Source organism: Salmo salar, chromosome ssa25 (assembly GCF_905237065.1).
Source record: "Salmo salar chromosome ssa25, Ssal_v3.1, whole genome shotgun sequence".
Lineage (NCBI taxonomy): Eukaryota > Metazoa > Chordata > Actinopteri > Salmoniformes > Salmonidae > Salmo > Salmo salar.
The window spans coordinates 25,872,532-25,887,713 of record NC_059466.1 but is presented as its reverse complement, the minus strand read 5'-3'; the positions used below and the strand labels follow the sequence as shown (position 1 = coordinate 25,887,713).

At 43.5% G+C, this 15,182-nt stretch overlaps 1 protein-coding gene across 1 annotated transcript in view; it reads left to right on the top strand.

Annotated features, from left to right (window-relative positions):
* Positions 1–14,137, top strand: part of cps1 (carbamoyl-phosphate synthase 1, mitochondrial) — a 101,271-nt gene extending 87,134 nt beyond the window's left edge. Inside the window, exons 35-38 of the mRNA XM_014173741.2 lie at positions 8,443–8,502; positions 8,753–8,865; positions 11,423–11,552; positions 11,943–14,137. Of these exons, the coding sequence (XP_014029216.2) occupies positions 8,443–8,502; positions 8,753–8,865; positions 11,423–11,552; positions 11,943–12,101 (462 nt within the window). The 3' untranslated portion in view covers positions 12,102–14,137. The remainder of the gene's footprint in view (positions 1–8,442; positions 8,503–8,752; positions 8,866–11,422; positions 11,553–11,942) is intronic.
* Positions 14,138–15,182: the final 1,045 nt, after the last annotated feature.

Below are 15,182 nucleotides of genomic sequence, written 5' to 3'. Positions count from 1 at the left end.
TTTTTTTCTTATTTTTACTCTATACTTCAAAAGTTTTGATTTGAAATCAAAGAATGTCTATGAGGTTAAAGTGCAGACTGTCAGCTTTAATTTGAATTTTCATTCATATCGGGTGAACCATTTAGAAATTACAGCACTTTTTGTACATAGTCCCCCCATTTTATAGGAGCAAAAGTATTGGGAAAAATTGACTGATGTGTATTAAAGTAGTAAAAATTTAGCTGTTTGGTCCCATATTCCTAGCACGCAATGACCACATTAAGCTTGTGACTGTACAAACTTGTTGGATGTATTTGCTGTTTGTTTTGGTTGTGTTTCAGATTATTTTGTTCTCAGTAGAAATTAATGTCATTTTGGAGTCACTTTTATTGTAAGTAAGAATGCAATATGTTTCTAAACACTTCTACATGAATGTGGATGCTACTATGATTACAGATCATTCTGAATGAATCGTGAATAATAATGACTGAGGAAGTTAGATGCACAAATACACTATATATACAGAGTATGTGGACACTCCTTTAAATGTGTGGATTTGGCTATTTCAACCACACCCGTTGCTGACAGGTGTATAAAATCGAGCACACAGCCATGCAATCTCCCTAGACAAACATTGGCAGTAGAATGGCCTTACTGAAGAGCTCAGTGACTTTCAATGTGGCACCGTCATAGGATGCCACCTTTCCAAAAAGTCAGTTTGTCAAATTTCTGCCCTGCTACAGCTGCCCCGGTCAACTGTAAGTGCTGTTATTGTGAAGTAGAAACGTCTAGGAGCAACAACGGCTCAGCTTGCGAAGTGGTAGGCCACACAAGCTCACAGAACCTGACCGCTGAAGTGCGTAGAGCGTAAAAATCGTCTGTCCTCGGTTGCAACACTCACTACCGAGTTCCAAACTGCCTCTGGAAGCAACGTCAGCACAATAACTATTCGTTGGGAGCTTTGTGAAATGGGTTTCCATGATCGAGCAGCCGCACACAAGCCTAAGATTACAATGCGCAATGTCAAGCGTCAGCTGGAGTGGTGTAAAGCTCACCGCGATTGGACTCTGGAGCAGTGGAAACGTGATCTCTGGAGTAATGAATCACGCTTCACCATCTGGCAGTCCAACAGACTAATCTGGGTTAGGCTGATGCCAGTAAAACGCTACCTGCCCCAATGCATAGTGCAAACTGGAAAGTTTGGTGGAGGAGGAATAATGGCCTGGGGCTGTTTTTCATGGTTCCGGCTAGGCCCCTTAGTTCCATTGAAGGGAAATGTTAACGCTACGGTATACAATGACATTCTAGACAATTCGGTGCTTCCAACTTTGTGGCAACAGTTTAGGGAAGGCCCTTTCCTGTTTCAACATGACAATGCCCCCGTGCACAAAGCGAGGTCCATACAGAAATGGGTTGTCGAGATTGGTGTGGAAAAACTTGACTGGCCTGCACAGAGCCCTGACCTCAACCCCATCGAACACCTTTGGGATGAATTGGAACGCCGACTGCAAGCCAGGCCTAATTGCCCAACATCAGTGCCCGACCTCACTAATGCTCTTGTGGCTGAATGGAGGCAAGTCACCACAGAAATGTTCCAACATCTAGTGGAAAGCCTTCCCAGAAGAGTGGAGGCTGTTATGGCAGCAAAGGGGGGACCAACTCCATATAATGCCCATGATTTTGGAATGAGATGTTTGACAAGTAGGTGTCCACATACTTTTGGTCATGTAGTGTATCATACCCCCCAAAAACATGCAAACCTCCCCTGTTATTGTAATGGTGAGAGGTTAGCATGTCTTGGGGGTATGGACATAGTTTTCCGAACAGTAATTAACAGTTTCAACATTTCTACATGCCATGTCGCATTATTCCAGACTGTGTTAACTTCTGTGCAGCATTACCGGGGACCTAACATGATGCAGCCTCCCAGTGCAGGCTAGCAGTGAGTAAGTGGACCTAACATGATGCAGCCTCCCAGTGCAGGCTAGCAGTGAGTAAGTGGACCTAACATGATGCAGCCTCCCAGTGCAGGCTAGCAGTGAGTAAGTGGACCTAACATGATGCAGCCTCCCAGTGCAGGCTAGCAGTGAGTAAGTGGACCTAACATGATGCAGCCTCCCAGTGCAGGCTAGCAGTGAGTAAGTGGACCTAACATGATGCAGCCTCCCAGTGCAGGCTAGCAGTAAGTAAGTGGACCTAACATGATGCAGCCTCCCAGTGCAGGCTAGCAGTGAGTAAGTGGACCTAACATGATGCAGCCTTCCAGTGCAGGCTAGCAGTGAGTAAGTGGAGCAGGCAGGGTGCCCACTATAATAAGGGGTCCACTGTGCTGATAGACCGGCTTGATCCGTCAGACACATTTAGAATTACCGAAAGTAACAACCTTTCTAGTATCGAAGAAGTACCGAAGTTTCAGTATACCGTGCCACACTTGTCCCACTGTATGATAGGCAGGAGTAAAACTGACTAGACAATCAGGATAGATAATAAACAGAGTAGCAGCAGCGTAAAGGAAAGGGGGATACCTAGTCCTTTGTCCAACAATGTATTCAACTGAAATGTATCTTCCGCATTTACCCCAACCCCTCTGAATCAGAGAGGTGCAGGGGGCTGCCTTAATCGACATCCACGTCTTCGGCGCCCGGGGGACAGGTGTGTGTGTGTGTTGGCGTGTGTGTATGTTGGCGTGTTAGTGTAGTATGTGAGTGTGGTTAGAGTCCAGTGAGTGTGCGTAGAGCCAGTTAAAAAAAAATGTATAGAGGGGGGGAAGGGGGGGTCAATGCAAATAGTCGGCGTAGCCATTTGATTAACTGTTCAGCGGTCTTATGGCTTGGGGGTAGAAGCTGTTCATAAGCCATTTGATCCCTGGCTTGGCACTCCGGTACCGCTTGTCGTGTGGTAGCAGAGAGATGACTTGGGTGGCTGGAGACTTTTAAAATGTTTAGGGCCTTCCTCTGACACCACCTTGTATAGAGGTCCAGGATGGCAGGGAGTTTGGCCGCAGTGATGTACTGGGCGTACACACTACCGTCTGTAGCGCCTTGCAGTCGGATGCCAAGCAGTTGTCATACCAAGCGGTGATGCAGCCTGTCAACATGCTCTTAATGGTGCAGCTGTATATCTTTTTGAAGATCTTCGGGCCAGTGCCAAATCTTTTCAGCCTCCTGCAGGGGAAGAGGCATTGTCATGCCCTCTTTTACATTTTAGTCATTTATCAGACGCTCTTATCCAGAGCGACTTACAGTAGTGAATGCATACATTTCATTTAAAAAAAATTCTGTCCTGGTCCCCCGTGGGAATCGAACCCACAACCCTGACGTTGCAAACACGATGCTCTACCAACTGACCATGATGGTGTTTGGACCATGATAGGTCCTTTGTGATGTGGACACCAAGGAACTTGAAGCTCTCGACCCACTCCTCTACAGCCCCATTGATGTGAATAGGGGTGTGCTTGGCCCTCTGTTTCCTGTAGTCCACAATCAGCACCTTTGTCTTGCTGACGTTGAGACAGAAGTTGTCCTGGCACCAAACTGCCAGGTGTCTGACCTCCTCCTTGTAGGCTTTCTCATCGTCGTTGGCGATCAGGCCTACCACCGTCGTGTCATTTGCAATGTTGCCATCTTGCGCGGCCAAGCAGTCGTGGGTAAACGGAGGGGACTAAGCACACACGCATTGAGGGTCAGTGTGGCAGATGTGTTGTTGCCTAACCTTTACCACCTGGGGGCGGCCCGTCAGGAAGTCCAGGATCCAGTTGCAGAGGGAAGTGTTTAGTCCCAGGGTTCTTAGCTTAGTGATGATCTTGGAGGAAACAATGGTTTTGAACGCTGAGCTGGAGTCAATGAAAAGCATTCTCACGTAGGTGTTCCTTTTGTCCAGGTGGGAAAGGTCACTGTGGAGTGCAGTAGAGATTGCGTCATCAGTGGATCAGTTGGGGCAGTATCTGAATTGGAGTGGGTGTCTGGGATAATGGTGTTGATGTGAGCAACGACCAGCCTTTCAAAGCCTTTCATGGCTACAGATGTGAGTGCTACGGGGCGATAACCTGTCTAAATGACTATCTTAGCATTCTTGGGCACAGGGACTATGGTGGTCTGCTTGAAACATGTAGGTATTACAGACTCGGTCAGGGAGAGATTGAAAATGTCAGTGAAGACACTTGCCAGCTGGTAAACCTGTTTAGAAATCTTACTCACATTGGCAAGGGAGAGTGTGATCACACAGTCATCTGGAACAGCTGGTGCTCTCATGCATGGTTGGTTCAGTATTGCTTGCCTCAAAGCGAGCATAAAAGGCATTTAGCTCATCTGGTAGGCTTGTGTCACTGGGCAGCTTGTGACTGGATTTCACTATGTAATCCGTGATAGTTTGCAAACCCTGCCACATCTGACGAGCTTCAGAGCCGGTGTACTAAGTGTCGATCTTGGTCCTGTATTGACGTTTTGAATGTTTGATGATTCCTCAGAGGACGTAGTGGGATTTCCTATAAGCGTCCAGATTAGTGTCTTGCTCCTGAATGCGACAGCTCAGTGTGGATGTTGCCTGTAATCCATGGCTTCTGGTTGGGGTATGTACATACTAGAGGTCGGCCGATTATGATTTTTCAACGCCGATACCGATTATTGGAGGACCCGGGGGGGAGCCGATGCCGATGAAAAAATAATAATAATAATAATATATATATTTTTTTTTTATTCTTCTTATATATTTATTTTTTTTACATTTTTTTATTTATTTGTAATAATGACAATTACAACAATACTGAATGAACACTTATTTTAACTTAATATAATACATCAATAAAATCAATTTAGCCTCAAATATATAATGAAACATGTTCAATTTGGTTTAAATAATGCAAAAACAAAGTGTTGGAGAAGAAAGTAAAAGTGCAATATGTGCCATGTAAAAAAGCTAACATTTAAGTTCCTTGCTCAGAACATAAGAACATATGAAAGCTGGTGGTTCCTTTTAACATGAGTCTTCAATATTCCCAGGTAAGAAGTTTTAGGTTGTAGTTACTATAGGAATTATAGGACTATTTCTCTCTATACGATTTGTATTTCATATACCTTTGACTATTGGATGTTCTTATAGGCACTTTAGTATTGCCAGTGTAACAGTATAGCTTCCGTCCCTCTCCTCGCTCCTACCTGGGCTCGAACCAGGAACACATTGACAACAGCCACCCTCGAAGCAGCGTTATGCAGAGCAAGGGGAACAACTACTCCAAGTCTCAGAGCGAGTGACGTTTGAAACGCTATTAGCGCGCACCCCGCTAACTAGCTAGCCATTTCACATCGGTTACGCCAGCCTAATCTCGGAAGTTGATAGGCTTGAAGTTATAACCAGCACAATGCTGTTTGAATGAATGCTTACGAGCTTGCTGGTGCCTACCATCGCTCAGTCTGACTGCTCTATCAAATCATAGACTTAATTATAACATAATAACACACAGAAATACAAGCTTTTGGTCATTAAAATGGTTGAATCCGGAAACTATCATTTCGAAAACAAAACGTTTATTCTTTCAGTGAAATACGGAACCGTTCTATATTTTATCTAACGGATGCCATCCCTAAGTCTAAATATTGCTGTTATATTGCACAACCTTCAATGTTATGTCATAATTAATTACAGCCTTTGTTAGGAATAAATGGACTTCACACAGTTCGCAATGAGCCAGGCGGCCCAAACTGCTGCATATACCCTGACTGCTTGCACGGAACACACGAGAAGTGACACAATTTCCCTAGTTATAAGAAATTCATGTTAGCAGGCAATATTAACTAAATATGCAGGTTTAAAAATATATACTTTGTGTATTGATTTTAAAGAAAGGCATTGATGTTTATGGTTAGGTACATTGATGCAACGACAGTGCTTTTTTCGCAAATGCGCTTGTTAAATCATCACCTGTTTGTCGAAGTAGGCTGTGATTCAATGAGAAATTAACAGGCACCGCATCGATTATATGCAACGCAGGACACGCTAGATAAACTAGTAATATCATCAACCATGTGTAGTTAACTAGTGATTATGTTAAGATGTATTGTTTTTTATAAGATAAGTTTAATGCTAGCTAGCAACTTACCTTGGCTTCTTGCTGCCCCCGCGTAACAGGTAGTCAGCCTGCCACGCAGGCTCCTCGTGGAGTGCAATGTAAGGCAGGTGGTTAGAGCGTTGGACTAATAACCGGAAGGTTGCAAAAACGAATCCCCGAGCTGACAAGATAAAAATCTGTCTTTCTGCCCCTGAACAAGGCAGTTAACCCACCGTTCCTAGGCCGTCATTGAAAATAAGAATGTGTTCTTAACTGATTTGCCTAGTTAAATAAAGGTGTATAAAAAATATATATATAAAAAAAATACAAAAACCTGCAAATCGGTGTCCAAAAATACTGATTACCGATTGTTATGAAAACTTGAAATCGGCCCTAATTAATCGGTCGACCTCTAGTACGTACAGTCACTGTGGAGACGATGTCTTAGATGCACTTGTTAATGAAGCCAGTGACTGATGTGGTAAATTTCTCAATGCCATCGGATGAATCCCAGAACATATTCCAGTCTGTGCTATCGAAATAGACGTATAGCTTAGCATCCGCTTAAAAGGACCACTTCCATATTGTGCATGTCACTGGTACTTCCTGATTTATAATTTTGGGTTGTAAGCAGGCATCAGGAGGATAGAGTTATGGTCAGATTTGCCAATTGTAGGGCAAGGGAGAGCTTTGTATGTGTCTGTGTGTAGAGTCAAGGTGATCTAGAGTTTTTTGCACCTCTAGTTGCACAGGTGACATGCTGGTAAAAATTAGGTAAGAAAGATTTCTGGGTAATCATTTTCTTGTTTGCTTATGGCCCTACAGTATACAGCTTGTTGACTGCGGTCTTAAGTGCCAGCATCGGTTTGTTATTATAAATAGACAGTTACGAAAAATATAGATGACAACGCTCTTGGTAAATAGTATGGTCTACAGCTTATCATGAGGTATCTAACTCAGGCGAGCAGAACCTCGAGACTTCCTTAACATTAGAGATTGCGCACCAGTTGTTGTTAACAAAGACAAACACACCACCCACCCTGAGCTTCCTCGACGCTGCCATTCTGTCCTGCCGATGAAAAAACAGCTATATTTTTATTTTCCATGTTCTTGTTCAGCCACGACTCAGAGAAACATAGGATATTATAGTTCTTCAGATCACCTTGAAAGGATAGTCTCGAACCAAGCTTTTCCAGTTTATTTTCCATTGATTGCATGTTCGCCAATAGATCGGAGGCTAGAGGTGTTTTATCCACTCGCCGATGTAGTCTCGTCAGGTATTCCGCACGCCTTTATAACGGCGCCTCTTCCTTTTTCCGAGTGTCAGGAATTTGGGCCTGATCCGGGATGAGCAGTAGTTCTCCTGCCTCCGACTCATTGAAGTACAAATCTTCATCCAAGTTGAGGTTAGCAATCACTGTTCTGATATCCAGAAGCTCATTTCGGTCATAGGAAACGATGGCGGAAATGTTATGTCCAAAAAAAATCTGAAAATAGCACAATTGATCAGGAGCCTGTAAAACGGCTGCAGGATATTATATTGCGACAAACACAACACAACATTACATTTGGAAAACATTTTCCAAGAAAACAAAATGAAACAAAACACTTGCAAACTGGTTTAAACCGTTTTTGTTTTACTTCAATGAAAAAGGCATCCATCTTCGCAAGCAACAGTAGCCCAAGGCTCCTCTCTTGCTCTCTCTCCATCAGCAGCAGGCGCATAAGGCAGCGCACAAGGAGTGAGAAAATGGTGCTGAAGCACGAAATCGGGATGTATGATATGCTGCTACGGACAATTTGGCCAGCTACAATTTTATTTATCGACTTTTCATTTATTTTATCGGCCAAAAGACTTCAATTACCGGCTTACGGAAACCCTGCAAGAGAGGGCGAGAGATGGAAGGATGAAGGGAGAGAGAGGGATGAAGAGAGGTTGTTAAAGGGTCATCGTCCATATCCGTCTCTAATAAGACTTCAGCAAGGGGTGGACACTTGTGTGAAATCGGCATATCTGTGTGTGTGTGTCTTCAGGTACTAGGGACAGAGAGGAGGGTGGTGTGAAATCAGAATTAGCGACCGAGGCTGTGTTTCTCTTCTACCTTTCCCTCCTAATGACCAGCCTACATGGCTGTGAATCTGACACACCTTTACAAACCTGATTACTTGGTCCTGTTTAACACAGTGTGATGACACAACTCTGCCGTTGATCTGGCTCACAGAGAGGAGAAGAGGAGGAAAGAATGAACAGATTGAATCTTAGAGAGGTGTTTCTACTGTTTCTCCTCTATTGATGTTCAAAGGCTACCGAGGATCAGAGACTCAGATGCGCCCCAAATGGCACCCTATTCCCTATGTAGTGCAATACTTTTTCATCAGGGCTTAGTTTGTGATTCTGATTCAGTATTTACCTCCCTCAGCATTCGTTCCGGCCCAACTTCTTAGCCACAGCATACCAGCTGAATGAAGAAGGCTTTAAGGTGAGTACTACTGCTCGCTCTCAATTACTACTCTTCAAATCAAATTTTGTTGGTCACATACACGTGTTTAGCAGATGTTATTGCGGGTGTAGCAAAATGCTTCTCTCCTATTGGAATTTCAGTCATGAGTTAGACGGCTTGTCGACCGGATAGTCTATGCACAACCCAACACAACACAGAGGAACTGAAGAGAAAGAGAACAAACTGACATTTGCTTCTCTCCCTCCCTGTGTGTGTGTGTCTCCTCCAGCTCTTTGCTACAGAGGCCACCTCGGCCTGGCTCTCTGCCAATGACGTGCCCGCCACCCCTGTGGCATGGCCCAGCCAGGAGGGAGGAGACGCCAGCTTGCCCAGTATTATCAGGTGAGAGGGGATAAGGGCAAGTGGTGACTGTCTGGAATAGAGGGATGAAGAGAGGGAGGGGAGGGATAAAGAGTTTTACGTTTTATTAGTCGTATGTACAGGATACTCATGGTATACATCGTCCAATGAAATGCTTTCTTGCAGGTTCTCGACAAAGCAACAACAATAAGAAATAATAAAATATAAGAATACGAACATAAAGTAAATGTTTCAATAGAATAAACATTTTAGCATAATTATAATACAGGATGGTACGATTTCTAGTCCAATATTTACATGTGTATTGGGGAAGAGGGGGAATGGGGGCCAGTGTATAAACTGAGTCTGGTAGCAGCAGTTGTGATGTGTGTGTGTGTGTGTGTGTGTGTAGTATGAATGTGTATGTCTGTGTGTGTAGTGTGAATGTATGTGTGTGTGTATGTCTGTGTGGGTGTGTGCATGAATGTGTGCTAAGGTGTGGAGAATCAGAGCAGGTGGTCAGTCCAATTCAAGTGTTCAGTAGTCTGATGACTTGTAGATAGAAACTGTCTCTGAGCCTGTTGGTATCAGACCTCATTCTCCAATACCGTCAGCATTACGGAGAACAGCTTGTTTCTGGGGTGTGTGGGGTCCTTGATGATGCTGCGTGCCTTCCTCAGGCACCGTTTTGAGTAGATGTCCTGGATGGGTTGGAGCACGGTCTCAGTGATGGACTGGGCCGTCTTCACCACCCACTGGAGGGCCTTACCACACACTGGAGGGCCTTGCGGTCGTGAATGGAGCAATTCCCATACCAGGTTGTGATGAAACCGGTCAGGACGCTCTCGATGGTGAAGCGGAAGTATTTGGAGAACACCCGGGGCAGCATGCCAAATTTCCTTAGTTGTCTTAGGAAGTCGAGACACTGTTGCGCCATCTTGTCAAGAGTGGTGGTATTGATGGTCCGTGACAAGTTCTCTGTGATGTGGACACCGAAGAACTTAAAACTCGTGACTCTCTACTGCAGTCTAGTTTGATGTGGATCGGGGCACCCTCCATTCAAACGTTAAGAATCTACCTTCCGAAAATACTTCTCATCTTTTGTGACAACTAATGTGTCCTCTCCTTCAGTGTCGAACTAAGCATGTAACTGTGTTGACAGTCATTGATCTACAAGTAATTTTGCATGCCGAACAACCCCAGGCAATCAAATCAAATGTTATTGGTGTTTAGCAGATGTTATTGTGGGTGTAGCGAAATGCTTGTGTTTCTTGCTCGTACAGTGCAGTAATATCTAAGTAATATCTAACAATGTCACAATACACACAATACGCACAAATCTAAAGTAAAGGAATGGAATTAAGAATATATAAATATTTGGACGAGCAATGTTAGAGCGACATAGACTAAGATACAATAGAATAGAATACAGTATATTATTATTATTTTAAATCTTTATTTAAGTAGGCAAGTCAGTTATGAACAAATTCTTATTTTCAATGACGGCCTAGGAACAGTGGGTTAACTGCCTTGTTCAGGGGCAGAACGATATATTTTCACCTTGTCAGCTCGGGGGATTCGACCTTGCAACCTTCCGATTACTAGTCCAACGCTCTAACCACTAGATAAACTAGTAATATCATCAACCATGTGTAGTTAACTAGTGATTATGATTGATTGATTGTTCTTTATAAGAAGTTTAATGCTGGCTAGCAACTTACCTTGGCTTCTTACTGCATTCGCGTAACAGGCATGCTCCTCGTGGAGTGCAATGTAAGGCAGGTGGTTAGAGCGTTGGTTCATAAGGTTGCAAGATTGAATCCCCGAGCTGACAAGGTAAAATTCTGTCGTTCTGCCCCTGAACAGGGCAGTTAACCCACCGTTCCTAGGCCGTCATTGAAAATAAGAATGTGTTCTTAACTGACTTGCCTAGTTAAATAAAAGTGTCAATTATTTTTTATTTTTAAATAATCGGCCAAATCGGTGTCCAAAAATACCGATGTCCGATTGTTATGAAAACTTGAAATCAGCCCTAATTAATCGGCCATTCCGATTAATCGGTCGACCTCTAATCTAGATGCGTATGGAATTGTCTTGAAAGGGAAAGATGCACATCCCTAGTATTTTGCTAACATCTCACTCCTTACAGCTCTTACTGCTTCATCACTATAATATATTTGGCATGTGATTAAACTCTGAATGATGTCTCAGAACACATAGTCCAATTACACAGAATTATAAGGAATTATGAAATATAACAAAGAGGAGTGCGCACACACACCTCCTTACACACAGTGCTGCTGTCAGCCTCAGGAGAGAGGCACGTGATGTGTGAGACTGTGGACAGAGGATTTGATGTCACCTTTATTTTAATGTGGTTGTCATCTGTGTCCCCTCCATATTATCATTAGCATTCCATCCTGATGTGTCTCTGTCTGACAAAAGGCTTCAGATAAAAAGGTATCTTTAGATGCTTTACCTTGTCTGTTTATCCACAGCCCTGTTTTCCTTTTCTCCTCATATTTCCTCCTCTCTTTCCCTTTCTCTCCTCTCCTATTTTCCTCGGTTCACTGTAACCTTTCTCTGTGTATGTGTGTAGGCTGATCAACGAGGGCCACATTGACCTGGTGATAAACCTTCCCAACAACAACAGCAAGTTCCTCAGGGACAATTTCCTGATCCGCAGGATGGCTGTGGACCACGGGGTGCCTCTCATCACCAACTACCAGGTACACAGACACAGTGACAAGGCACACACACACACACACACACACACACACACAGAGGGACAAATGCAGGTACACAAACATGCATACTCCATGCCATACAGACACACACGCAGACACACACACACAGAGACACATGCAAGCTCTCTCACACACACACACACACACACACACATCCAAAGCAACTTACAGTACTTACAAGAATTGAACTGACAATCATATTCTTAAACCGATTGAGACACCTTTCCAGGGTCAGTTTCAATTCAGGAAGTGAACTGCAGTTCCAAGTTTTACTCATAGAAAAGCATTATTTGGAATTGGAGTACTTCCTGAATTGACTGAATTGAAATTGAATTGACCCCAACCCTGAACCTTTCCCTGTGGTCCCGTCAGGTGGTCAAGCTGTTTGCTGAGGCCATAAAGTATGCCAGCGAGTTGGACACCACCAGCCTGTTCCACTACCGCCAACGGGACGCTGACCGCCAACGGGACGCTGACCTCGAAAAGGAAGCTGACCGCCTTAGGGACGCTGCCGCCGGACTGCAGGGCTAGAGCTGCACCCTTCCTTCCCCCCGCCTCTCGTCATCTCTCCCGCTATCCCCGACCCCATCTCTGACCCTCCCTCATCCTCCTCCCCCCATCCCTTCCCCAAAGGGCCCAGACACAGCACAGTACAACACACTCCATCAGGGTCCTCCAACACCAGGAAAGAACATGATGACCCTTGACCTTTCACGTGACATGCTTCTTTACAGAGTAGCGGTGTATTTGTCCCCTTTCCCCTGAAGTGTGCACTCACGCACTCCTCCCCATTGATTTAATGTGTTGGATTGGTGTAAGAATGTTGGGCCAGAGGGAGTTTCCACCATATTTCTTACATCAGTCGACTCCTCTGAAATCCATGAAGGGAAGCAAACACTTTAGGAGGAAGGACAGAGATTTGGACACAGGGCTCGTCTTCCATGACAACTGTTGCTGCCTGTCTCTTTTCCTCTGTGATGTCTGGCGGATACTGTACCAAACATAGTTACTTTAGCAAAGATAGTTACTGTAGCAAAGATAGTTACTGTACCAGAAGTTAAAGGGGGTAAGCCATTGTTATTGACACCTGTAAATGTAGCCCATAATTATATGCCAAATCTTTATACATGTGTTTTAAAGACATTTCACATCTATGGATAGAGGACATAGTATGTTGGTTTGTGATCTCATTAAACCACATCCAAGGGCAGTATCTTTCCTGTTTACACTCCACAAACACATAGTTCTTTCTCTTAGTATGGCTGTATTTTCCTCATACTGAAAACGCATAAAAACCCTTTGATATTTTGTTCGCCAGTTGAGAAGCCTTCAACATTTTTAAGTCTAAAACAGACCTTGCTGACAAACTTTTAAAAGCAGCGGGTGGCCATCCTATTGTCTCTGACCGGAACATCGGGCATCATTTTCTGTTCATTTTCCGGTGACTCTACATGTTGACTCACCACTGATCGTCTCTAACTGACCCACCGCGGCCAGCCGCTGCTTTCAGCCGCTGCTTTCAGCCGCTGCTTTCAGCCGCTGCTTTCAGCCGTTGGTCGGCACGGTGTGATTTGTACGTAGTAATGCCTGCTACATTAAAGGACTCAGTTTGGCCAGTGACCCACACTACTGCTTCATGCATTTTGGTTATGGACTAAAGATGGTGCTATGGACCCAACTAGGATTGTATGTGTGTGCTGAGTGCAGTGTTGGAAAAAGTACCCAATTGTCATACTTGAGTAAAACTATAGATACCTAGAAAGTTACTCAAGTACAAGTGAGTCACCCCGTAAAGTACTACTTAAGTAAAAGTCTAAAAGTATTCGGTTCTAAATATACTTAAGTATCAAAAGTAAAAGTATAAATCATTTCAAATTCCTTACATTAAGCAAAGCAGACGGCACCATTGTCTTGTATTAAAAATGTACAGATAACCAGGGGCACACTCCAACACTCAGACATCATTTAGAAAAGATGCATTTGTGTTTAGTGAGTCCACCAGATCAGAGGCAGCAGGGATGACCACGTGTTCTCTTGATAAGTCCGTGAATTGGACAATTTTCCTGTCCTGCTAACCATTCAAAATGTAACGAGTACTTTTGAGTGTCAGGTAAAATGTACATTATTTTCTTTAGGAATGTAGTGAAGTAAAAGTTGTCAAAAATATAAATAGCAAAGTAATGTACAGATACCCCCCACAAAAACTTCTTAAGTAGTACTTTAACGTATTTTTACTGCAATACTTTACACCACTGGTTGAGTGTGTGTGTGTTGAGTGTGTTTTACTAGGCACCCTTCCAGAAAGCTTCTACATTCTTGATATTTTGAAGCGGATATCAAGTTATGAATTTATCCAAAGTGCTTCTGTCTTAAAAAAAGACTATCTGAAAGTTTAGTTATTCTGGTGACAATTTTAGTTAACGATCCTAGCAGCTGATTTGTTATATTTTACATGTATTTGTGTGTCCATGTTATTAATAATATCAGCTTACATTTCAAAGTACTCTCCCTTTTAAAAACATCTGCATTCTGCATACATACAAATCTAATAAAAGCAGTATTCACCATGTGTTAGCTGCAGTCTATTTTTACCTAAAGTATATTTGACTGTATCCCTGCTGTATAGAAGTTAGACAGTTTTAGTGCCCTAGGGAATCAGGTTTTGCAGGACCATAGAGGGCTGTTTTAGTCTCCCTCCCCTGACCTGGTATTAACACTACTAATCAGGTGAGTACATGTTTGATTGATTGATTGGGTTTATATAGCACTTTTTCAGTTGCACAAAGCGCTAAGTGGGAAACACCTCATCCACCACCAATAGTGATTAATTTGTTTTGTTTGCCTTTCAGATGTTTTTCAAAGACAAATTGTCTTTCAAACACTTTTGTTTACCACATGTAAATGACTGTACTTTGCCTGGGGCTGGGAGGAGATCACTGTATCACTTTTGCTGCTTTTAAACAGGCAGCCCAATTCTATACTTTTTCCCCCCACTAATTGGTCTTTTGACCAATCACAGGAGAGTAGGACAGGGGGGGAGGAAGGGAGGGGAACAAACTGTACATGGAGCCCTGCTGGGGCCAGCCACAGAGATGGGCTCTGCTTTTTGCAGATCTGTTGCATGCTATACTCATTGTGAGTTAAAACATATTAAGAGGAAATGAGATACATGTAAGCTATTTGTGTGAGGGTACAAATTACTAGATACAGCAGAGAACAACCTCTGATCTCTTCAATAGCAGGTTAGTCACACACTCAGGCCTTAATGACAGTTTAATACAACAGCATGAAGATTACATTGCCTGTAGTGTTCCATGTGGCTTTTGTTGTCAGTCCCTGTGTAAGTCTTGTTATGCTCTCAGTAAATACCTCTTTTGCTGACACGCTAGTCACACACACCTCTGCTGACTTCAGACGCTAGCCATGAGCTTTGATGCTTTACCCCAGCAATGATAATTGCACGCTTATGTGTGTTCTGAATGGCACTCTATTCCCTATATAGTGCACTACTTTTGACCAGGGCCCTATGGTTAAGTAGTGCTCTATAAAGGGAATAGGGTGTCATTTGGAACGTAGACGTTTCCCCAGCTGCCATAGAGTTAGACTTTCCAT